Source organism: Spea bombifrons, chromosome 12 (genome assembly GCF_027358695.1).
Source record: "Spea bombifrons isolate aSpeBom1 chromosome 12, aSpeBom1.2.pri, whole genome shotgun sequence".
Lineage (NCBI taxonomy): Eukaryota > Metazoa > Chordata > Amphibia > Anura > Pelobatidae > Spea > Spea bombifrons.
The window spans coordinates 23,013,466-23,040,890 of NC_071098.1; the positions used below are offsets into that span (position 1 = coordinate 23,013,466).

Consider the following 27,425-nt stretch of genomic DNA (forward strand, 5'->3'; position numbering starts at 1 on the left):
TTTCAGGAGAGAGGACCTCTCAAAGTCATGGTCAGGGTGAGAAGGGGGGAAGACTGCACGGACTCTCACAGTCTTCCCCTAATCTGCAGTCAGTGTGGGAATTTTTTGGGTGTGGCAGCGGAGGGAGTGATTACATGCTAGGGAGAGTGGAGCAGGGCCCAAGGAAATGTCGGTGTGGCAGAGCCTGTCCTGGTGTGTGTTTGAGTGTCTGTGTGGCAGAGCCTGTCCTGATGTGTGTCTGGGTGGCAGAGCCCGTCCTGGTGTGTGTGTTTGGGTGTCGGTGTGGCAGAGCCTGTCCTATTATGTGTGTCTGGGTGGCAGAGCCTGTCCTGGTATGTGTGTTTGGGTGTCGGTGTGGCAGAGTCTGTCCTTGTGTATGTGTCTGGGTGGCAGAGCCTGTCCTGATGTGTATTTAGTCATCTGTTTTCTGGCCCTTTACTTTCTGTAGGAAGCAATTGAACTATTTAATTTTTACTTATCCAGAGATAAAATGCCCTCCTGAATTTCTAGTCACTTCAGAGGACAAAACATTCAGAGACAGTTATTTACTCTATTTCAACCTGCGGTTCTTATTAAAAAGGATTAGTGGCAGTAAATTGTGGCTTCAGGAGTCCCGTGTATGATGACTCTTTTTTAGTCGCATTGCTCTGCCTAGAGGATTGGCTGAGCGCCGCATTTCATTTCGGGTGGTCTGAGGTCTGAGTTTCTTCCCTGCTGTGCTGTGCTGTGAGTCTGTGACTGACAGACTCACTCGTCGTGAGCGTGATCTGACCAGCCAAGGCCCAAGGAGTGCCACACTGCCACTAGTTTTTTTTCTAAGTACTAACTAAATGGTCAAAGATTAGTTATTGTTTTGAATCTTTCATTAAAGATAAAGCGCTTTATAAATTGCATGACGTTATAATACATTTATTAAATATTTATGTAATGCTAATTGATTATAGTGACAAAAGCATGCTGAAATATTGCTAATAGACAACAAGAAATGGTATATTAAATTTGTCAGTATTTGGATTAACAAAAAATATATAAATAAAAATGGACTGCTCAGTCTTAAATGCCCAGGCCTATTTTTTGTTCCAGTCCGGGCCTGTTTGATACAGAATGACTTTTGACACATGGCCGCCATTCTTTAAAATTTTGCACTAGTACTGCTTTTTGCATGTCCATTAAACCTATATTTACATTCATTTTGTCAAAAATCTGTATTCCAAAGGTGGTATCCCTTAATTTTAGTGATACATAGATTAAGTCAGAACTATGAATAATACTTGGATATGCAAACATGTTTCAGAATACAATGAAGTATGAGGTAGACTAGCCTAAATCAACTACAATATCATACAAAGCTAGGATCAACCCCATCATAAAATTGTTCTGTTCAGCCACTGCGTGATGCTTTGCATTTTGAGTTAAAAGTTTAATGTTAACAAAGTATACAATTTACTGTATAGAATATTCTCAACCCAAATTAAAGATACATTTCCACTGAGAAAATTCACAAAACCCACAGTAAGCCAAATGGAATCTGAGATAAATAATTATTTGATGAAAACCAAGCCTTGGCCTTTCACTTACCATTCCTTTTGTCTAGTCTGTGTGTAGAAAAGCAACGGAATTCCATGGCTTCTGCGGATATCAATGCGCTTCTAAGAATGCACTTGCACTATTCTTATAAAATGTCTATCTAGACTTGGACCTAAGCCACCCCCCTGAGAAAGGTGGTTTGCCTTGCGCTTCAGTTCCATATTGCATGTTAATTCTGGTTCGATTTGTGTTGTGCTTATGCTGACTTGGCCTCCTCTACTTATGCCAACTATTCCAAGAAAACATGTGCAAATTCTGCAGTTACTCAGATCCTGTTGAGGTCAATGCATAAAGCTGCTCACCTTGCGTGAAAAACAATACAAAATGTAGTGACCCTAACAAAGGCAAATTGAAGCGTCTGTTAGTCAGAGATTCAGAACGAAAACAAAATAATACTTTTCAACACAACAGTTCCCTAAAAACTCAAAAGCAGCAATAGAATCCTTTTTTTTAAATGTACTATTAACAGACATATTTTAACACCACATGAAAATATTTTATTTTTAGTATACTTGACAGGAGTTAATTTAAACTGCTGTGCTTATTGTATGGCGGACTAACCCCCAAAAATATGACATGACAGCCAACAGCTGAACTACAGCCAAATTGCAATTTAGTGTTATATGCACACACTCAAAAATGGTCGAGACAATTGCAGAGAAAATTATCTGACAAATGAAGCTGGAATGATTCAAGTATAACAAAAATCACAGAAATGCAAAATATAAATTCTCTCTACATTAATATATAAACAACTGCTATTAGTTAATTGATTGTTAATGAAGTGATCATGTAGTGCATTGTATTTATATTTTGATATTGTATCGCTTTTAGATATGCTTTTTTCTGATTAAAGGTTTTTTTCTTGATAGAGAAGGTTGCTTTCTCTACTATGTTTTGTTTGATAGAACTGGAAGCTATATGTGGCGTTCTGGAGCTAGTCAGAAATATCCCAGACGTAGGGAATGCCTTTATGAAAAGTGCCCTGGAAGGTTTATTCAATAGAAACAAAGCTAACTATAGATCTGTGGGTGTGAGGTCTGAAGAGTCGTTGTAAGAATTTCTTCAAATCAATAGGATTTAAAAAAGTAATGCAACTGTTTTTTGTACCTAGAGGTAAAATGATCATAGTAAAGGAATAGTCTAGTTCCCAAACGTATCTTTTTCAGGGACCTGAATGCATTTTACAGCATACATATTGGGACATTAATTATTCAGTTACTTGAGTTAGAAAATTGTTCTTCTGTTTTATTTAAAGGGACACCATTAAAAACTACCTTACCTTTAAGAGCTGTGGCAATGACCCAGAGAGGTGCGTCCATGACTAAGGCAGGAGAGTGATGGGTTCATGACAGGGGCAGCAACTTGCCGCCCCAAGCCATGTTCTTTAAGATCTCTGCACCTCTCTTTCTCCTCATATGTATCTGGGTTATTCTGGCCTTTGGTGCAACAGGGTGAAGCCATGGGGACTGTCTCTCCCCATTCCTCCAATCGGAAGTGCACCAGCAGGCCAGGTTGACAGAGAAGTAGGCAAAATAAGACTTGGGTAGAAGCGGACTAAAAAAAGAAGACAGAAGAGGCAACAGAAGAAGTGTGTGTGCAAATCAGCACACCTGTTTTGGGGTGTGTGGCCAGAGGCAGGGATTGGTGGGGTTGGTTGCAGGTCAAATGCATGGCCGCCCACCCACTTTACCCCGAAGTGCCAGTTTGACTGTGCTTAGCTGCAGAGCATCACAAATTGCCCATGTGGGAGCTACAACAAAGTCTGTGCTGCAACAGACATCAATTTATTTAATAGATTACTGTGCCAGTCAGGGGAGATCAAAGAATCTCCTTAACGGGCCAACAATACCATCACCCACAATATCGGAATAATTAGGCAGCTACGTAAGGCAGCAGAACTATGCCCCAAAAAAGGACACTAAAGTGAGATGTTGTGAAGCTCCTATATAAAGGTAAATTGATTGTCAGGAAAATGTGTTTACATTCCTGTGCAGTATTCCTTCTGTTGTTAAGCATTCAACAGATAAAAAGGGACCGCTTGTGAACATGTATTGTGCATGATGGTTACTATGGGAACTGCTGTGTGTTAGTTGTATAGGAAGTCCATGCTTAACAGCTTAAGTACTCTGAATCACTGGGCTTTAATAACAATTAGCCTACATAGAGCATTTTATGGCTTACTTAGTCCACCTTCGATACTTCCATGTACCTATGCCCACTCTCTGCACACAGATAGTTGACTTATATGTCTAGATCACCCTTGAAACAAGGGCAACCATCATGGCAGCTGGACTGCAAAGTGCAGTTGTTAGGACTTCCCAGACAGACGAAAATCAGAATAAGACAGTTGAAAATGCTGCCTCCTATTCATCACCGATGATAGAGACCCAGGTTTCATTATAATGGGCATTATTATTTTTACTTTATACGTTTCAAACTATATCACCCATTTGGATTCCAGTTCACTGATCATATATACGTAAAATAATTCTCATCTGCCATTTAATTGTTTTGGGAGGGATCTTTCAGTTATATCTACAGAAACAGTTATTTCTTTTTCTTCTATGTGGTGCATACCACATGGTGCAAATGTATACATTTTGGCAAATTCGGCTATTCGCGCAAAGCCACAAAAACCAAGGCCAGACCCCTCCAGGAAGCGAATGAAAACCAAGCAAAAAGCTTTGATTTTTTTTGTCCAAAATTCATGGGCCCTTTAACTCAATCTTTCACATTATCGTTCTGGTTCAGTCTCTCTGAATGTTTCCCTACCATCTCTGCTGACCACTTCCGCATCTTCTTGTTGATCTTCTATCTTTTGTTTCCCATCTTCGTCAACATCTCCACGGTCATAACCTGGCAAACTTCCGCCAAAATGGCAGTGCTTTCTCTGACATCCTCTCCCTCAACAGAGGGAGAGTACATGTTGCCCTAAGGCAGACTTCCACCCAAATCACAGTGATTTTGCTGACATTCTCCCTCCCAATTTTGGTGGAAGTTCGCACCAGGTTATGTCCACGGAGATGCAGACATAGATAGAAGATAAAAGATAAAAGAGTGAAGATAAAAGACATAAGGTAGAAGAGACAAGATGAACAAGATACAGAAGCGGAAGTGGTTGGCAGAGAAGGTAGGGAAACATTTAGAAAGCGTGAGAGTAAACAAGAATGACAGTGTGAGAGTGAGAATGAATGAGAAAATGTGGCCATTGGACAACAAATTTTGTTTCCGACTTGAAAATGCCCTCAATGTTTGAACCAAATGGGCAGGGAACAAAGTTTGTTCACCGAAAACAAATGGGCCAAAACTGAACAGAAAATATAAGCTGTGTAATACAGATTCTGCATATCTAGCACAGATAAGCTCTTCATGGTTGCCCAGGTATGCACAACAAGGATATAAATTATATAAACAAAAAAGAGAGTGGAATATATACTTTTATATGGCCCATAACCATGTCTATTAATAGTTATTAAGCTAGAATATTTTATTTAACAATTGTATATATATATATTATAATTTTAAGAACACACTTGGGTTACAGACTGTCTCCTGTTTTCAAGTATTTATCTATTAATATAAAAGTTTGTATCATAAGGCCTTATTTTAAAATTACCTGTAATTTTTACTAGAATAAGGCCAAGGATACATTCAAATTGGGGCAGGGAATTTTTTACCGTCCCATTTTTCTTTTTGAACATTAATAATGCATCTTGAAAATGGGACAGAAGACCTCTGGGAAAGATTATTGCAAGGATTAGAACAAAGGAGATCTAAAAAAAATGTTTTAGTGCAGATAAGAGTTTGTGGACCAAGACTTGTAGAACACCTCCTTTTAGAAAAAAAAACATTAATATTAGTTATTGCATGGTCCAGTGATGTATTGTGGCCTACGCTGTCAGATATAGAGGGTTATAGACCCCCTATCTCAAAACTAAGGGACTATTAGGCTCCCTAGTGTACCTCTGCTCAATGGGGTGATTACAAGGGAGACCTCAATGATATCTCCAACCCGTTTATACTGAGCGAACACAACCTCAATAAAGAGCGCTGCATGCCTTTAAGTAACAGAACACTGGGATATGACGTATGTTATTTTACAGAGCTGGAGCTGTCTGGAGGTAAGTATATCATATGCAAGGAGATGTGTTACGCTAAACAAATCTCCTGCATTGCAGCTGGAGGTGGGAAAGAGCCAAATGCCCTTGGAGGGAGAATCTCCTGATGCAATTGCTAGGGAAGGTTTGGCAGCACAAAAATGGACCACACGGCTTGTATCCATTAAAGTGGAGGGTCCCTTTAAAGTAAAATATAGGAAAGGAAAGTCCCAAAAATATAGTCCCAAATATTGCTGAATCCCAAATTAGGAATCCTCAAGCACATTAGACTTGTGCAAATGGACCAAAAACAATTCAGGCACATTTTTTGTTTTGTTTTTGGTCCATGTTTCTGTACAACAAATTTTGTTTTCAGTCGGCCCAAATTAGGAGGGATTTTTCATTTTGGAAACTAAATTCTTTGTTACTTGTCCTCATTTATTCTTTCAAACTCTCATTCACTCTCTCACACTCATACACTCTATCTTACAGGCCCTCTCACACCCCCTACCCTCTCCACTTGCATGTCCCTATCTGCTTTTCCGCAGCTCCGCTTCTTGTCTTGCTTCTTATGTCTCCAGGCCTCCTGGAGTGCATCCACAAATACTCTCTCCCCGGATTGGAGGAATGGAGGGAGAGGCTGTCCCCATGGGTCATACTGTGGCTCTGCCCTTTTGCAATAGTTCTCCAAAAGGCCAGAATAATGCAGGCAATTCATGGAGAAAGTGTGGTGCAGAAACTCTTCTCTTTCTCTGCGAACCAATCTGCATTATTCTTGCCTGGTGTAGTACTTCTGCAACAGGATGGAGCCTCGGTGCACCCCTTCTCTATTCTTCCAATCAGGGGAGAAGGTGTGTGCAGAGGCTCCGCCCTTTTTCCGGAAGCAATCAGAGAGGCCAGGTTAACGGGGCAGAAAAGGGAGAAACAGACCATGAAAGAAATCACAAGACGTGAGGTGGGAAAGGAGATGGATGTGGGTAGCGGAGGTAGGAAGTCAGTAAGAATGAAAACATTACATACAAATGAAAATTTTGAGCTCTCTTAGTTTTCAGTTGTTTTTTGGGGGGTCACACCTCATTTACAGTTATCCATAGAAATTAACAAAGTCGGAAAATCATTAAAATTCGTCCAAACCCAAATGCACAAGTCTGATGTAAATAGAATTCAATTCATATAGAAACTGGTATACAAGATAATTTAAGTAGGATTACATACATTTAAGTGATATATTCCACTTTAATCCTGAGATGTGTTTTCCCTAATGATTGTGCATCAGTAAACATAAGATTTTAATTATTCATTTTCAGCTAAAACATTTTCTAACTTCTACTAATTTTTTGTACTGTGCTAAAATGATCATATTATTATTACTATTATATTTATGGGAGTTCTACAGATTCCATGATGCTATAACAATAGAGGAAAAAATACCATATTAACATTAACATTGAAATTACTAATATACACAATTAACAATAACATGAACAGGACCAATATTACATAAGGAGATAAGTACTCTGCTATCACATGTTTACATCATGGCAAATTAGATAGTATTACATCTATAGGTAGATTTAAAGATATAATTTCTGATATTAACTTGGAAAACCAAATTACACATTAAGACCAATTCTGCAACTAGCACACCTCTGTGATTACCATAGAGCTGTTGCTACTTTGAACCAACTAGACACAAAACGCAGGTTTAAGGGGAAGCAGGACCACTGGAGCTAGATCGTCCTCTAGGGTGATCAGGCTCTCTAGTGTCTTGCTGCTCAATGCTGATGTCAGTGATCAAAGATCACCCATAGTACTTTAAACCTGGCACATCATATCCTTTTGAGGTGAACTCACAGAATATGATGTCATACTCAGCTGAAAGGAAGGAGAGGTAGGTTCTGGGGGAAGCTAGGGGTCAAGCCTAGGTCAGTGCCAGACCTAATTGCAACACTACGCTAAGGTTCCATATGCTGACTCATAATTATAAATGTATGATGTCACTTGGTTTTACTAGCATAGATACATATATATGTGAGTAATTATAGCAGTACCAAAGTCATATTCCTAAAAAGTTGATCACAAAAACTTAATGTCTAATCTTTTCTATTTTTTTAGTGCACCAAACCAGTTTACTACTTTTATGATAGTATCACCAATTGTTATTGAGATTTTAAACCATCTGTTGCAATTTTTGCCATGCCATCATATTTCATGGAGAACGGCTAGGAATAATTAACAGTTAATTTATAATAGTTATATATCTCAATAATAAATGTAACTTATTGGTCTGCCAGATCAGTTAGAATCCCATGATGAACCCAGGCATATGAAACGTAAATGTATATTCAAAGATCTAAAAATAAAACTTCATTTACAGCGATGAAGATTATAAATTAATATCCAAGTTATTATTATTCTACCCTGGCTTTTACTATTCATTGTCACTTGAGAAGCTAAAATTCTAATCATATGAATAATACATATAGATAATATCCCTCAAGGAATGTAGTGATGGACGTTTGCCAACAGGTCCTTAACATTTTAATATTGTATTTATCAGCATTATACTTACATCTGAATGTGGACCTTTACCAGCACCAGGACATTCAAAGGTGACGAATTCATGGCAACGTTTGTGAACTACAAAGCTGCAAACTGAGAAAAAATAATATGGAGAGAAAGAGAAAAAAAAAACTTTTACTATATATACATTCGATAATGAGTAATGTCTGTGCAAATCCCATGAAATGTGCAACCTTTTGAATTACTGCTGCATGTATGGGTCTTTTTTAACAGTTCCAGTGAACCATATCATATTCACCTTACACACACACTATATGCTATAAACATTAATAAGTCGTTGGTCCCTCCTTTGCAGCTATAACAGCTTCCACTCTATGCTCCCAACTTTGTTTGGCAAAGGCCCTTTTCTATTCCAGCATGACTGTGTCCCAGTGCTCAAAGCAAGGTCCATGAACGTGTGGTTGGATGAGTTTGGTGTGGGAGAACTTGACGGGCCACAGAGAGCCCTGACCTCAAACCCATTAAACACCTTGGGCAAATATTCCTACAGAAATGCCCCAAAATCTTGTGGAAACTTTCTCAGAAGAGTAGAAGCTGTTATAGCTGCAATGGAGGGACCAACTTCATATTACATATTTAGAATGCAATATTATCAAAGTCCCTGTTGGTGTAACGGTCAGGTGTCCCAATACATTATCCATATAGTGTATGAAACCTGGTTAGTGTACATTTATTCATAATTGGAATAAACTATTTCAATAACCATTTTAATCTTAATGCAAATCTTCAAACCACACCGAACTGACAACCTTGAATGGAAATTGTGGACGTTAAACATCAGTAATATTATCCTGTCTTTGGGGTCTATTAAACTAACATAATAACAGGTAAACATCCAAAGTGAGCTTCTTTTGTTAAAAAATAAAAACAAAGATTAAGCCCTTCTTGCCAAAGGATCTACAGTTAGTAATATGGAATTCCAACTGTTGCGAACATTTTCTGTAAATTTCTGAAGATTTTCAGTTTGTAATGCATAGCAATCAGTGTCTCGCGATAACTACTGTCTGCCCTGTATGGTTTATATTTGATTGACATTGTTTTATTAGTTTATGTCAAAGGTTTATGTATATATAAATGTTATATAAACTATAATACAGCAAACGCTGTATATTTATGTAATATAGAACTTATTTTACATTAACCATGATCTTTGAATTGTTTTACAACCAATAGGGGCTCTCAGTTAATGGAGGATTTAAACAATTGACATTTTTGCCACAATTTCATAATACCCAGCTCCAATTTTCCCTGCAGCTTCTGCCAGCCCCACTAATTGGCAAATCAAACTAATAACCCATCTCTGCGGGGGATGATGTTGAGTTTATGATGCCAATGTCTTACTGTTTGTACCAGCTACAGCACTACAACGGGATGCTTGATTCCTCTGCCAAGTTCTTTGATCCACAAACACTTAAATGCCAATGCTTTGATTCACGTTTTATGAGGAAGGAACATCATGAATCATACATAAGCTACTGCTTCTGTAAAATGACACTATGCCTAAATTCCCAATTATGACACTTAAGTGAGAATCGTGAATGAGAAAACTAGAATACAAACTAACTGTTGTAGATTGTACACTTACTCTGATCTAGCGCCAACTGAGAAAGTTTAAAGCTAGAATAAAGCCCTCCAATTTGGACTAGGGGAACACCTAGAGTATTTGGCACCCGGGGCAGTTCTCCATTTGGCCCACTGCCCCCTTAAAATGTAAAAACACTCTCTCTCTCACCCACTCTCACAATCTCTTACACACACTCTCTTGCACCTCTCTTAGCCTATAAATTTGCCTGCGTTATTCTGACCTCTCACTGTACTTCCACATAACAGTGGAGCCACAGGGTCAGGCTTTCCCCCGTTCCTCCAATTGAGGAGAGGGTGTACCTGCCTTTTTGTGGAAGTGCTCCAGGAGAAGCGGAAAAAGACAGAACAACAAGAGGAGGAAAGAGATTTCTGCCCTGCTGGATCTGTTCCAGTCCACTGTAAGTGCTTTAATTGTGAATTAGAAGTGTCAAAGTAACAGCAACAGCCATAAAGTGGTAGTCCACACACACCCACAGGGCAGGACTCCTGAGTGGTGAAGAGCGTAGATGTATTACCATTTTCAGAATCTATCCTGCATTACCAGCCAGGGCACACAATAAATAGCCATACACATGTTGGATACCAGATAAAAGAAAAATACCTTTATTGCACATAAATAACTGAGAATAGTACAAAGTAACCACCTTCAACCGGAAAGGGAGAAACAATATTTGTTATGCGTTGGCTGGTCATAAGATTACTGTGCCTAAAAGGAGACAAGAGCAGCCTTTAATATACGGCTTTTCCATCCCTTTTTATTGTCATACAATGGAGTGGCTCAAAAAACCTTGGAGTGCCACTTTCTCTATGCAGCGGTGAGAAAAATATACCTTGGGGCTTTTCATCCCTGCTCAGTTTCAAGGGAAGAGCTACATACTGTTGAGGGCATTACTGCCACGGAGATACATCACTCATCATATGATCTGAGTTTCTTCTTTAAATTAACATGTCTTTTGCATGGTCCCATCAAGGCTTCATAAGATAAACCCAGTAAAACAAAACTTATGTTGGAGATGCCAAGAAGCCGAGGGTACTTGGATTCATATATGGTGGTCATGTACTACAATAACCGAATGTTGGGAAAAGATTTTTGACACTATATCTCATTTAGCAGGGAAACAGATAAGTTACCTACTAGAGCATTATTACTCCAAGATTGGGAGCTGATCTCAACAAAACAAAAAACTATAATAGATCATGTGATTCTAGCAATGTTAGTAGTTATTGCCAGGAATTGGAGGCAGAAAAAGATAATCCCTTGGAAACATGTTAAAAATCAGAATCTCAATCAGAAGAATATGGAATATGGGTATTATAGAGCCAATGGGCTCATGTATAAATATTGGGAAACATGGGGAAGACTCACGCTGTAATCATTCATATTAGAAGAGATAGGGATCAACCCACTTCAGAGGAATATATTTATTCATAATCTTTTACCTGTTACCAAATATTTTATATGTTGTCTGTAATACTGTCTTTATTATTTGTATTTGTTAAAGTGCATGTACGGATATTTTGGAACTAGACTTAGATCAAGAAGAGTATTAAAGATTTATTACATATAAAATAGAACTATAGTCCAACAGCAATATACAAAATATCCCATGTTGACGTAATTGTCTTGTAAATCATCTTTTTATGTTTTTATGTATTATATCTTAAATAATAAAATAAAAATTAAAAAAAAAACATATCTTTTGCAAGCAATTGCATAGAGCGATTCATCAGTATCCCTTCTGTGCATTTGGTCTCTTTCCCACCCCCAGCTATTTACGTTGCAGGAGATTCTTTCAACGATTTCCTTTGCTTTGATGTACACCACAAACAGTACCGAAGCCGGAGCTTACATCCCCATGTGCAGAAGGTGCTCTCATTGATTTCAATGCGAGAACTTTCCTGCCGGTGATTGGCTGCTTTAAGTAATCAAAACTCATATGAACGATATAGCCCAGGAGGGGGGATCCCAGAGCTTCACCATCTTCAGCAGGCTTTTTCCTGAGCGGCATTTGCTGTATATTATTATGTTTCTATAGCAACCTATCCTGCTATATAGCTGTCTCATGACTATTAATTTGCTGATTTTTCTGTACATGCGGAACAAATTGATTGAGAGAAATATATTCATCAAATGCAGTCATATAGTTATCTAGTCTTCCAAAAAACATTCATTTATCAGTAATTGATGTTTTCAAAATCTGAAACTAAGCATAGGTCGTAATTATTTTTCCAGGAGAAATATCTATCCATAATAGGCCCAGTAATACAGAATGTCAAAAAAATATGCAGTCCACAATTGTTCTAGGTATTATTCTGAGGGGTATTTTATAAAATTATATTTTAATACTAGGAAGGTCTGGCTCAGGCGCACCTTTTGTTCATGCCATACATTTTATGCCACAAACAGTAAAGGATAGACTGTTAAAATACACATGTATTTCTACTTCTCTCCCCTTTCTCATAATTTCTCCCTTACCCCCTTTATCTATTCCTTTATATTTATCACTCTCCTTCTCCTTGATCCTCCTCTTTCTCATTATCTCTTCCATTTCTCTTTATTTTGGCTCTGCTTTTTCCAGCGATTCTTCTTTCTCCATCTTCTATCTTTGTCAGCTTCAAGAGGCCAGAATAACAGAATTACAGAATAATAGAGAACCTCTCTTAGCATATAAATCTGTCTACATAAGAGAGGTGCAGAAGACAGGTGTCTTTTATACAGGTAACAATCTTAAATTAGGAGCACTCCCTTTAAGAGAGTGCTCCTAATCTCAGCTCGTTACCTGTATAAAAGACACCTGGGAGCCAGGCATCTTGCTGATTGATAGGGGATCAAATACTTATCTCACTGAGTAAAATGCAAATCAATTTATGACTTATTTGAAATGCTTTATTCTGGATGTTTTTGTTGTTGTTCTGTCTCTCACTGTTCAAATAAACCTACCATTAAAATTATAGACTGATCATGTCTTTGTCAGTGGGCAAACATACAAAATCAGCAGGGGATCAAATCATGTTTTCCTTCACTGTATTTGTAAGCCGTTTAAGTGTTCAGGTTTTTCCCCTATATCTCTCTATAGCAAAGCTATGGAAATTGGCATGGCAAATTCCTTTCATTTCAAGCTAGAAATAGGAACATGAGATGAATGATGCTTTCAGGCAGAATGCATAGACATACCAGTACCATATAAACCATGCAATAAACAGCAGGAAACACATCTTTGATATGTATGTGTGATAATTACATTTACTAGTTGCCATGGGATTTCCCTCTCATCCCTTTCTCCGCTCACACTTTTCCTTAGTCTTTGGAAAAAGAGACGAGCAGTGCTGTTGCACAGGGAGAAAACTACACAACATATTTAGAACCTTTGTCGCTATGGAAACCTTTGGCAGATTCCAAAAGTGGAATTAGAGGACTGTCACCTTTGTACTAACTGGAAATCAGCAGAGGGAGAGAAGTGCTATATAAAGGGATTGAGGAGGTGGGAACAAAAAGAGAATATTAAGAACACAAAAGCAGAATGGTGACAAATGCAGACTTGAAAATGCCCAAGAGCACAGGGCTTATGTTTTTTCTTATTAGGGTCTAGAGAGACACATCAGTCAAAAAAATGTAAATATTTTACAAACACATCTCCTTACCTATTTTAATTTTCAAAAAAATTAAGGACTTCATTTGTTTTTAAACTTGGAAATATTATCATGGCTGGAGACAGGGCTTAAGCACAGCACCTATCTTGGCCCAGCTTGTGTAGAGAGGAGGAGTATTAGCTAACTTACACTCTTCCTCTGTTTAGTATGTTGGTCTTTGCATAGGTATGTAGAGACATTTACCTTCTGTGGGGAACAAGTCCACAAAACTTGCTCCCCATGCTAGGTTTTAAGCTCAATCCAAGTTGCATCTTGCTGCGCACAGGCCAGCTCACCCAACTCTGTACTTATAATATGCATACTTGGAAACCCTTGTGGGTTGACCCTGAGTATGAGGGGTTTTACCATATTTCACACTGATTAAATTACCCTAGGGTTGATCCCAGAGATAGAATGAACAAGGATGATCCTCAGGTAGAATATATAACTTTAGAGACTGAGTTGAAGCAAAATAACTGCCAGAGGGCCAGATACCTGCAGACAGGAGATGCCTCAGGTCAGCAGGACACAAACTAGATAGGCAGAGAGGAGTCACACAGGCCAGAAGCCATACATAGTTCAGGAATCAGATTTGCCAAGAAACAGGAGTAAGAACAAATATATTCAAGACAAACTAAGAGCCACACTAGTGTGCCTGTATAGAGCTCAGGCACCATGTCTTCACATATTGCGTGTGCCCACTAGTTCCGGTAACAGGAAAGCCTGCTGTACTGAGTGGAGATCAGACTCCAGCTAGCTTTAGCTTGGCTGCCATGAGCGGATCTCCTTTATGTGACACATATATGAGTACATACATTTAAACACTGGGATATCTGTTGCAGCATGTATAACAAGGAGAAAATGTGACAGCATTAGCACAGAACTGATTTTAAGCCCAAATAGATATTATATTTAAAAAATAACTTTTGTTTTAATTGGCTTAAATAACATATTTACCAAACTTGATATATATCAATTATATTTTTATTTAATATTACCCTTAATGTATTAGTATTGCAGCAATTAAAAAACTGACATTCATGCATAGATGCCCTGCATAGATGCCTTACATTACATAATGCAGCGCCAGAGCTCTAAACTATACCATATCTGGATATCCATAGAAAATCCTTACATTACATAATTACATAAAATGTCTTGCTTGAAAAAGCTAGAGAGAGTAGCCACAGTACTAAATTGTCTCCATTTAATTGGTCTATCTGTGGACTGATGAGTATGTAAATAAACTCTTTGAGATGAATGTGTAACCCTTTTTAGCTTTATTGCTTGTAGGTCTTCTGAGATTTCTTTTTTTAAATTACATTTCATTAATTGGACTCCATGTTGGCTAACTCCTGACTCCAATTAGCTTTTGTTGATATAACTATAGAGATAACTATAGCTAAGACTGGGAACGTCTGGGCTCCGGCTACCCGGAGCCTTCCCTTGCGGGATGCGGCCAGGTGGTCCCACTGACGGCAGTGGGAAACACCCCTGTTTAAAGGAAAAATCGGCGGGGAGTGGGGCGTGCCAAGACCCCGCTTCCATGACCCAGAAGATTCGGGTCTTGACCCAGAGAACCGGGGAAGCAGTGCTCAGTGACTTCAGCATGGAACTGTCGTATGATGCCATCTTTGCTACAGTCCACAGGAAGCATCTAGAAACAATAGCTAAACCATGAAGCGATAGACCATGCATACTCACAGACTGGGGGTTGTGTAGCCCCGTAACAAAATGTTCTCTGTTGCTCACTACGGTGTTCCAAACTGCCACTTGAAGCAACATCATGAGCGTCAGGAGCTTCATGAAATAGGTTTACGTGGTTGAGTAGCTGCACACAAGATGACGATTACTATGTCCAATGCCATAGCAAAGATCACATAGTTTTGAGGGTCAGATGCCTACATACCTTACTTTTGGTCAAATTTGGGCATATAGTGGGTCTGTGTGTATATATATATATATATATATATATATATATATATATATATATATATATATATATATATATATATATACCCAGAAACCCAAGCAGCCTACAACAGGTAATACATCACATCATAAGCTGCCAATAAGCCACATGAAATTCTTATTGGGATAGAAGGTTAAAGACTCCCTTACCCTCTTGACAGCAGACAATTATAATAAAATAACAATAATCATCATAATAGTACAATGTATAGCTATATTTGCAGGTCATCTGCTGCTTCTATTTTAAATCAATGCATTTATTTTATTATTTATATTGTTTTGAAATGTAAATACCAGTTTAATCTCTGTGACTGTGGCATCTCCCACGCTTATGAAGCTTTTTTTGCTACATTTATGTTAAATTGTCATTCCCTCCTTTTTTATAGTGTACAATTTATATAAGATCAAACTCTTCATACAATTTATGTATAATAAGCAATTTAATATGATTAATATCTTAAAAAATAGAAACAATAAAAAAGTCACTTCAGGGTTGGAGGCAGGTTTTTTTAAATGTATGTATCAAGTGAAAGTGAAACAAGGTGTGTGGCCACCTACTGTATTTTAAATTTTTTTTTTATAATGTTTGCACTTTTTTCTCTTATTATTTTTTTTTTTTTTTTTTTTGTCTGGAGATCCACTTAGGGACATCGGGGGTCTCTCTTGGAACCAGATGATACCCCCTTTTGATGTCATGGTTACATAACTGTGGTTCGCGCAAAGGGCTGTTACCACTAGGTCAGTCTACAAGAAGCCAGTAGCGGCAACCTGTTAAATATATAAGCATTTTCCAGTTGGAAAGAGATAAATGGGGTAATGAGATGATCACTTTCACACAACCTGTTGGGGATAAAATACAGAATTTTACAGATACAGAATGTTATCATATGTTCTGTTCATATTTATGATACAGCAAACCCTGACTTTGTGTCTGCAAACCAGAGAAGGATTAGATTAGAAGGTTTAAATGCTCTTCTCCATTACACAAAAAGAAATCTCTCTCTCTGCACCAATGCTCCCAAGATTGTATTTGTCTGCCCGTAAATACAGTGTACTATAGCTTATGACAGACAGGTCTAGCCAAGGGATCAAACAAACAATATGTGAAGATATACTAATGCCAAAGCACGAGCAGTTTGCTTCACTGGCTTTCCATAGAAAACATGTTATCTTTGAATGCACATTTTCAGGCCTGTCATTCATTTCCTTTCTAAATATTTCATATGGGAATTGTCCTAATTGCCTGGGAGACACCTGCTCTATGTTTTGGCCATCCTGATTCAAAATACCCAACCAATGAAGCTCCTCATGGATTTTTGGGTGAACACATGACTGCTGCAATCTCAATATGTTCATAATGGTCATTAAGTGATATTCAAATAAAGACACCGAGTCATGGCGAGAAAAGGCCACAGTGCATTGAACACTGTGGCAATTTATTTTAAGGAAACTATAATAATAGCGTAAGAATCAACCTGTTAGCTTAAACTTTCTAACAGATGCAATCTTGATGACTGGTTGTGATTCCTGAGGGTACTGAGATAGACATGACCACTGGCCTAACATCCTAGCCAGCTGCAGAATTTGTAAGGCTGTCTCTGGCCGCCCTATGTAGAGGAACAATACTCATGCCTTGAGGGTACAAAGGGTACCAGATGATTGCTGCATCTCCAAGACTTTCCCAACAAGGCCATAGATAAGGTAGGTGGGGGGTCCTACCCCTTCCCCACATCTAACCACAACCGTAGACCCACCTCCATCTTGATTCCTCAACAAAGGAGTCATCATCCGGATGTGGGGTATGATTTCAGCACATATGCGCCAGGGGGGCCCTAGACTCTTGTGCCTATTTAAATCATTCAGTTTGTAATATGTTACAATAAAATGGTTAGATAATGTGGTTTAGAATGGTCCCACTTCCACACCCCCGGTTGACGTATTAAAGCAGCCAATCAGTGGTTGGAAAGCTCGCCCGGTGTTTTCTGTGGGGGACCCCCTTGAACTCGCATTGGTGCTGACGATGGTGAGAGTACCATGGGCACAAACAGCAGGAGATCTGTTTGTTTGGATCCATCATCTGCAAGCTATGTAGCTTTAAGCTAAAGAAATGGGTTCTTGCCACTTACCTATCGTATGCATTAAAGTACATATGGCGTGTCCTCTAAACTCTCTCTCTAACCAGATGTCTAACCAATGCCATTCAAACTAGCCACATGTAAACAAGAAAATATGCTCTAGGCATCATTTACACAAAAGCTTTCTTTGCAGCGTGCCAGTAGCAAAAATGTATTTCTCAGTTATTTTTTGGTTATTCTCAAGCCATATTTCCATTTTCATTTGTTCATTCACATTAAAATTCATAACCTCACGGTCACATAACCGACTGCACATTACGATGGGTTGCTACAGCAACGTACTGACACACAGTATACTGTGAGTGTTTGGGGCTAAATTTCTTGGTTTGTGTGATACTGGATTTTTTAATGAAACATTTAATAAAAAACGTATTCTTCGTATTGAATAGTTGTAACCCGGTATCTTTTTTTTCCAAGAAGAATTATGTGCATGAAAACTATTGAAAGCAAAGGATTACACACAGTCCTTAAAACAGTATTTTTTTCAATAAAGCATAAGAGATGACACTCAGCCCCTGTTAATATTTGGCTTATTTTTTTCCATACTGAATAAATCTTTATAAAGTTGTTTTCGCAGGTTTATATTTTAAAGGTTAAACAAACTCTGACTAAATTTGAAACTGCTCAAATTGTGAGCATTATTTTCTCTCTCCTTACCATTTATTTACCTAAGCTGATGCCAATCAATATGAGAATAAGGATATATCTTGGAGAATTTTCCAAATAATTATATAGTAATAAAATACAATATGTGCGTATATTTTAGTAATAATTGCGCACCTTATGGCAGAGCGATATATATATCTATTAACAATAGATTAAAACATGAACTTGGGGACTATCTGTTAAAGGGAGATTTGACAGGACATTTTGCAGGATATTTTTAGCTCATTGACTTCCCTACACACATACCTGGGAACCGGAGCCCTCCTTGTGGGATGCGTCCTGGACTACCAGCTGACGTCAGTGGACGGTCCCACAGACGCCGGTTGGCATTCCTATCAACGTCAGTGGACGTCCCGCTAATGTTGATGGACACAAGACCATTTAAGGGGGAAAAGGGATTGGGATGTGTCAGGACCAGAGGAAGCGGCTCTTCTCCCGGAGTCTCCGGGAAATACCCAGGGAGTGCCCAGAAAAAACCCAGAGCGTCCCTAGGTATGGCAATACATTGTGAAGAACCAACTGAACAGAGCTTCTGCTACAGGAAGTGCCAGTGTTGGTTATTTGTAATGAACAGTCCTGTTAACACTTCCTTTAATGAAGAAAATCCCATCATTTCTTTAAAATCTAAATCCACCAGAATTTACTTTTACATTAAACACAGAAGAAGTAATTTTATAAGGAATAGGAAAGCACGCTCTCATAAAGGAACATTTTGTAGTCCCTTCTTGCAGAAGAAGAAAAACTAACATTGTGGAAATGAGTTAGAAAAATAACCCCATTCACCTCAAACTACAAAGATAAAGAAGTATATATAAAGAAATATATATACTAATATATTTCGTAGTGCTTCCAGAAAGTGATGCTAGTCTCCATGACAACAGATTCCCCAAATACAGACTTTTCTGTATTGCTAGAAGATGCCAAGCATGGGGGAGGTAAATGAGTGTATTAAAATCCACGACCACTTTGCCACATGATACCTTTATATTTCTAAAAGCATTTGTACGCAGCTAATAGATCTCAACGTAGCAGGGCCCGCAATGTAAGTGTATTATTATTATACTGGAGTAGTTGGCAATGCTAGTTTCTTTCCTTTCTAAATTATTTTACAAGCAGTTGGGTCACTGAAATGGTGCAAACCCCATGCAAAGACTGTAATATATATATATATATATATATATATATATATATATATATATATATATATATTGCAGGGGCTTAACCCCGGTGCGAGAATCTGTTAAGGGCTCCCCCCATCCCATCTGCCCCCTTCTCTGACTAGCTACTCCCTACTCCCCCCATTCTCACTATCTACCCTCTCCGTACCCCCTTCTCACCATCTACCCTCTCCCTACCACCCCCTTCTCACCATCTACCCTCTCCATACCCCCCTTTGTAGGTCTCTGTCTCGCTGCTCTGTCGCGGTGCACGTGGCTTCACTGCTGAGCGCCAGCATATGATGCCTCATGCTCCCACCACTGCAGTCGGGGCAGCGCTGAGGCAGGCAGGGAGCAGAGGAGACAGAAGGGCGCCGAGCGGTTGCTGAAAACGACCGCTCGGCACCCCTTGGGCCCCCCTGACTGGCAGAACTCCAGGGCCCGTTCGCAGTCGCGACCCCGGTAGTTCTGCCACTGATATATTGTGATCTTGACAAATGAACATCTATAAGTGATAAGTGATGCTAAATATAATGTAATATGCAAACACTCTCATCATATATGAACCAGAGAGCTAACGTATATAGCTGCACAAACTGAGCCATACAAGTTTTCTACCTTTGACCATCTGCCAAAAAAGGACCGACAATTTTACTGATCTTGCCAACTTTTTATGGTCTCCCCAAAACTCGTATACTCAAGTGATGGAATATAATTTGAAAAATGCTTCCTGAGGGTTTAAATGGGAAATAACAATAAAGTTACACTTTAGATAATTAGTTAAAATAATTAAAAGTAAATAACTCGTTAAAAATGCACATGAGGAGTTAATGGTTTGTGAAGTATAATTTTAATTCCTCTTATGGGGATTGATTATGTATGAAAGAACTGCAGGTGATTCAAGAATGAATTCTGTATACATGGTAGTCACCATAACAATAAACCAAAAGCTCCTGCAGGTCCTTCTCCTTTTACAATTTCAGACTATTTTTTTTTTCAGAATTAAATACATTGAATATTTTATATATCTACAGGTCATAATGTACAGGTAAGCAGGCAACAACATTTTGGGAAAAGCAAGCAGGGTGCTGGGTTGTATAGATGGAGACATTAATAGTAGGAAGTGGGAGTTGGTTCTGCCACTTTAGAGATCTCTGGTCAGACCTCACCTAGAGAATGTTGTACAGTTCTAGAGACCCCGTCTCCAGATGGATATTGACATTTTGGAGAGAGTTCGGAGGAGGGATCCAAAAATTGCAAATAGTTTGAAGGATAAAGAATATCAGGAAATACTATGGAAAAGAAGGAAGAGATGAGACTAAACATTTAATTATATAAATGGGTTTAACAAAATATAGGAAGGGAGTTTATTTCATAGGAGGATTTTTTAGAACAAGAGATCATAATCTAAAGCTAGATGGTCAGAGGCTTAGATGTAGTATAACGAAGTTTTACTTTATTGAGAGGGTAGTTGATAAGTGGTAGCGGCTAATCAAGTGAGGGAAGATGTATCAGATAGGTATATCATTATCCTAAATCAAAGACAAGATTAAGGACCATACCTGGGAACTCTCCGCCCCCAACATCAGCGGGAACTCCCAATAACGTCAGTGGGACCTCTCATCGACGTCACTGGGACAGCCCACCAATGTCACTGGGACCGCCCACCGACGTCACCAGGACCGCCCACCGACATCCCCGGGACCGCCCGCTGACGTCAGTGTGCAGTCCTGGCCGCGTCCCACAAGGAAAGGCTCTGGGTAGCCGGAGCCCAGAAGTTCCCAGGTATGTTAAGGACTGATTAAGATTTGAGTCTTTACATCAAGGAAAAATGTGCAGACTAGGTGAGCCGAATAACGCTTATCTGCCATCTATGTTTCTATGTTACATAGAAAGGTTTAATAGATTTGAGAACTTAATGGCTGAAAAGCATAATCCTATATTTTTTTAATGATCTGTTTGCTTTAATGTATTTGTTTACATTTGAGAAAATAAAGCTGCTTAATGCTTAACGTATTTTCCTGTTGTCTGATGTTCTGCTAGTTCCGGCATAGGAACCCCAGAATATACGGGCAGCTTATCCAGGTGGTTGGTGGGTGGTATACACAAGGAACTTAAATGCACCTGTATTGATTAGGCTGTTCTATTGTTGGAATTATTATTTATTTCTTTTTCACATTTTATTATCAGTAATTATTATTAAAAAGGAACCATATTCTTATTTTGTTTTTGTATTCGTGGTATTTGGGTTTGACTATTTACATATTTAATAAATAGTCAATATTTTTGGCCTACTGGTACAGGTTAAGTTAGTTTGCTGTAAAAATATAAAAGCTGCATCACCAAGAGTTATATTCACTTAATGACTCAATAAATTCAGATTTAATTCTTTGGATTTAAAAAAAAGGTTTTAAAAACTCAGATTTTTTTAAAATATATGTATTTTCCTCTCATGGAAGGAACAACAAAAAGCATATCCCATGAACCATATTTTTCTCATTTAACAAGGGTCCTTCTCATTAAATCTTATCCAAATTCCCAAACTTGACCTGGATTTCTTATTTTTAAATTCAGCTGGTATCGTCCCACAGCATGTATTTACTGCTGCACATTAATTGGATAGTGCAGTGACAGATAAAACATACCCAACATCACAGATTATACATTAGAAGAGAATCGGGCAGGATAAATACAGATTTGGCTTTTGAATGCCAATGCAAAGAGATTTGTTATGGGTCATTTGAATTGATGCCACTATTATGCTTCCTTGTTGAAAGAATAAAAAAAATTGAGCCATGTAAGAAAATCAACTTTTATCTCTCAATACAAACCTATGCCCCTAAAAAGTCAAACAGAAAATGGGGAAAAAACATACCGTATTGGCGGGGTTAGGATACAGATCCCCCGCAGCGGTGCAGGGGACCTGTATCCTACTCTCGGATGTGCTCAGACAGCCTCCCCTGCCAGCACTTTCCACGGGGGAGGGGGGGTGCCGGCATGGGAGGTTGTCTAAGCGCATCGTGCCACGCAAGACACCCGGGAGTCTGCTCTGGTAAGTCGGGGGGGGCAGAGTGGCAGCATATCTCGGGGGGGGAGGACAGTGGCAGCATATCTCGGGGGGGGGACAGTGGCAGCATATCTCAGGGGGGAGGACAGTGGCAGCATATCTCAGGGGGGAAGGACAGTGGCAGCATATCTCGGGGGGAGGGGACAGTGGCAGCATATCTCGGGGGGGGGGGCAGTGGCAGCATATCTCGGGGGGGAGTGGCAGCATATCTCAGGGGGGGGAGACAGAGTGGCAGCATGTTTTTTTGGTGCTTTTTTAAAGAAAAAAAACGTTTTCTTTAAAGAGCAACAAACTTTTAGTGTGCGGCCTATATACGGGGGCGGCCTATATCCGAGCCAATACGGTATATTTCATGTTACAATAGCCACTGTACTAAAAAAAGGCACAATACATACTAATGTCAGTTATAAACTCTTAAAGTATTGCTGTAAATATGCAAAAAAGGGTGCTTACAAGTGTGGGATGACTTAATAAAACCCACTTAAAGTGCAGATAATGTGAGTGCTGCTATACTAGCTAATACTGTAAGGTAATTTGAACATGCATGGAATAGGCAATTGGCTACCTTTAACAAAATACAGGAGGGACATTTCTAAAAAAAAATAGATTTTGCCCCTGCAGCTGCATTGGGAGTATAATTACTCCCACTGCGGATCTCTGTCGCAGCGCTGACTGACAGACGTGCAACGCAAGCAGACTGGCAGACCGCTGTGATCCTGTCTCCATTGGGCCGATGCTAAATTGTTCACAAAGGCCCAGTTGTTTCTAGTTACGGCCCTGTGTTAAATTGTTTGAATTAATGAAAATTGTTGTTATATATTTTATGAATATAAAGGAGCTTACTAAAAGAAGGGTATTTAAATGATGGGGACATAAAGGATGGGTATAGAGAAGAAGTTATGGACCATAATGATTGTTGTTGTGTATTTGAATGAATTAGGATGTTGGGGCAGCTCTACACTAACACATACATACAAACATACATACATATACAAATTCCCATAAACACTTTACGCGTACATGCACACACACAACAAACACATACAATCACAGTCACTCGAACACCATACACTTGCATATACTTGCATAAACATCAAACACTTATGCATACATATACACACTGCCCCTCCAACACCATATGTTTATGCATACATACACATAGCCACTCTAACACCATGCACTTACATATATAAACATACTGTACATGCATACATAAATGCATACTATAACACTTAATGAGGCACAGACACAGACTTGCATAGAGATCACAGTGTGATCAGTGCAGGGGGATCCTCACATGCTGAAACACAAAACGAAGGAAAAAAGGTTAGTGATTTTTAAAAAAATCACTAAAATAATGCAATAAATAATAAAAAAAAAACAATAAAGTGAGCAAAGTGATGTCATTGTGACATCACTGGCATTGGTAACATGTTCAAGAGGTCCATAAGAGGACCAATAACCATTATATATATATATATATATATATATATATATATATATAATATATATAAAACTTACATCCCATTGGCCCTACACAACATTAAACCAATTAAGCCATAAGCATAAAAAATCTATGAATAATGTACACCTTATAGTAAGTTCCCTATAAGTGCTAGGAAAGTATGGAAAATCTATATAAATTAGGTATTTCTGAAATCAGGAGACCTGAATTGATAAACTTGGAGGGGATTTGTCATCACTTTGCCAAATTTTGTGAGGATTCAGAGGGAACATTTACTAAAAAAATCATGGGGTTAATCATGTTGACTTTGTCTGATATTAAAGTTAGTTGGATGATTGGAAATATTTAAGTGTGACAAATAAGGAAAAATAGAAGAAAAATATTTTTTACAGCACTAAAAATGCAATTATGTTTATTTTATGTTTTCAAGTTTGTTTCTTTAATGTATGTTATTGTTTTGTTTTATTTTTTTAGCTTCTTTACACACCACTAGTATAGTTTTTGTGTAAAAGACACTTTGCATATTTTAAAAGAATGCCAGCCATCGACTCATCCTGTTAAACTCCCACATAGGTACATAACATTAGGAGATACATGAATCATCAAATGAATCAGTAAATCATCTAGATTTGCTCAGTTACACAGATCTTCAATTTTCTACTTTGGTAATAGCTCATTCACCACCAGGAAACCAGGTGGTCCATAGCACAGGTACAAGTTACAAAAATAATTAAAAAAAATGTTAACACAGCATAAAAAGACATAATAAAGTTGAGTCGATGAACAACAAGAGTAGAAACTGAAAAATGCCATAATGTCTTTTTGCTCATCAACAACATTCCTCAGTAATCTAGGGCAGTTAAGAATATCCATTTGGTGGCAACACTAATGAGTTTGAGAAACTACTCAGATGCCAAACAAGCCTACATCTACCGTTATACTTGTTGAGGGAAGACCCATATCTGTTTTATGTACGCTACTTTAAAGACCACCATTTGTATGACTTTTATCACGTTACAATTATGTTTTTCAAAATATCATGGTGTGTTCTATTTGTATATAATTCTTCTTCTCAATAGCTTTTTTGAACAGATGCACACATACCATGTGTAGGTGTTCTAACTCTTTTTCTCAGCCTAATCTATAAGACAAACACGCTGACTCGTTATCATATAGCATTTGTAAGCAATAGAATGTTTCAATCTTTAGGAGAATATATTAGATAAGGAAGACTCCATTGCCACAAAGAATCAGTTCAGTGTGTTGTTCTTTACAGGACAACATGTCCTAACTGCCTACAATGATGACCAACAGTTCTGCAGACAAAGGACTTGAAGCAAAGTGAAATAGGACCCATTTTTCTTTAATGCTAAACCGCATTACCATACACAGCACAATATTTGACATTGAAAGAAAAATATTAATTTTTCCATGAGTCTTCCCCATCAAGCAGAAGCCAAATTGGTTTATTAAAACGACCTATGGCTTGTACTTTTATTTCAATCTGTATAATTGTTTTCAATATATTTTGTTTCAAATTTGGCCTCAGATAATCTAAGGTCTGTAGCTGAATGTGACAAAGCTAGCGTATCTATTCCCACTCCTGTCCCACAGTTTCTTCTTCTACTCACCCCATCCCTAAAGGCAGCCTAAGCCAATCAACATCCATCACTCACTTAATAGGAAAGATGGAATGTAATGGTGAGGGACAATCTTGTAGATCCTGACAACGTGGGTTCCTTGTACCGAACACTATACATCTATCACACTTTTCATGTGCTTTAGCATTCTAAAAGCATTATATTGAACTCAAAAAGAAAAAAAAACATTCTAGAAACATCTACAGTACCTACACATGAGCACTAAGCTGTGAGTGTTAGATTTTGTATAAGTTTTGCTTTGCTCTTCAAAGAGCAACACCATATTATAGAATACTTTTACTAATATTTTTGTAAAGACGTTCTCGGCAAATGTTGTATTTGATCTAGTTTGCATAGAGGAAAATATACATAATCATTTTTACATATATTACAGTGCACTAAATACACAACAGCATGAGATGTATCTGTTTCTCCATATAAAAATTCTGTGCCTTTTTCAAATAAGCAAATGTTCTAACACTTAAAAGCAAACCAATGCATAGTATCCAAGCTTACTGTAATAATTGCTGTGATGGGAAATGAGTCCAACAATGAAAATGGAAACAGAAAGAAAACTCGTGGAATGAGAGAAGACATAATATATATTTATACATATAAAAAATGTAACAAAGAAACATTCCAGACTTTACTTTACCTCCTGGTGTTTTAAGTATGGATCTGGAGATTCAAGCTTTTGTAAATGGCAGGATTTATTCATTGAGGATGATTTCCCACTTTAAATTACATGTATTTACATAATGAGATCAAATTGTTATCATTTGTTCCTTTAGATTTTATACTAAGTGTGAGAACATTGGCTGTTTGTATTACATTTAAGTTCTGCAGCTTGTTTTGTGCCAGCTTTTAGATCATAAACTAAGACGAGTGACAAGACTGGGCTAGCTAATACTAAACATTTACAACATATAAGCCCACATATTAAGTGATTGCATGTGCCCTAAATTAGCAAACTAAGCCTGGAGGGTCACTGGTCAGGGCCAGCCTGGGGATAACAAGGTGGCAGGCCAGTGGCCACCTGAAAACATAAGCGCGACTAACTGCTAATTAAGTGCAGCTGAGCATATACAGCTGCTGGCTGCAGACTGCTGCACCCGATCTGCTGCTTGAGTGGCAGATCGGCTGAGTTTGAGGCGCTGTCGGCCAGTAGCCCACCAGGCATTTGACCGGTCTGCAGGATGGCCAAGTTTATTTCAGAGGAGAAATGCTATAACTGGAAAGAACTGTAGGATCAGAGGCTTTGATTTAATGTAAGGTAGTTTTACTTTACTGAGAGGGTGGAAGATAAATGGAACAGCCTCCTATTGAAAGTGATGTAGGCAAACACAGTAAGGGAACTTAAATATGCACAGGGTAGGCTATCCTGAATTTAAGACAAGACCAAGGACTTAAGGTTTGAGTCTCTACATCAATAGTCAGACTAGACGGGCCAAATGGTTGTCAGATTTTGGGTTATTGTTCAAAGGAGGTCTGGGGCCAGGTGCCCAAATGGCTTTAGTGATACCAACTCTCCCCTTATTCTTATCTGCTCCCTAGGGGTGGGCTGGTCTGGTGTGCAAGAGAGCAATTGCCCCAGGCCCATCAACATTTCTTCACAAAGGGCCAGTCCGACCAGAAATGCAGGGGTGTCACGTAACATGATTTTACACAAACCTACATTAAAAGCGGAAAGATAGCTGAAGGGAATTTAATGAGTGAGAGGGTAATGTAGGGATGGAGTATTTATGTATGTCAGAGTGAGAGTGTATTTAGACATATGTGTGTCAGCATGAATGTGTGTATGTTCACCAAAAATGAAAGTGTTACTAGTAAGTAAGTAATA

General features: G+C 38.5%; 1 protein-coding gene across 1 annotated transcript in view; it reads right to left on the reverse strand.

Annotated features, from left to right (window-relative positions):
• PRKCG (protein kinase C gamma) overlaps positions 1-27,425 on the reverse strand; it is a 106,416-nt gene that overhangs the window by 56,635 nt on the left and 22,356 nt on the right. Inside the window, exon 3 of the mRNA XM_053452474.1 lies at positions 8,260-8,342. Coding sequence (XP_053308449.1) covers positions 8,260-8,342 — 83 coding nt within the window. The remainder of the gene's footprint in view (positions 1-8,259; positions 8,343-27,425) is intronic.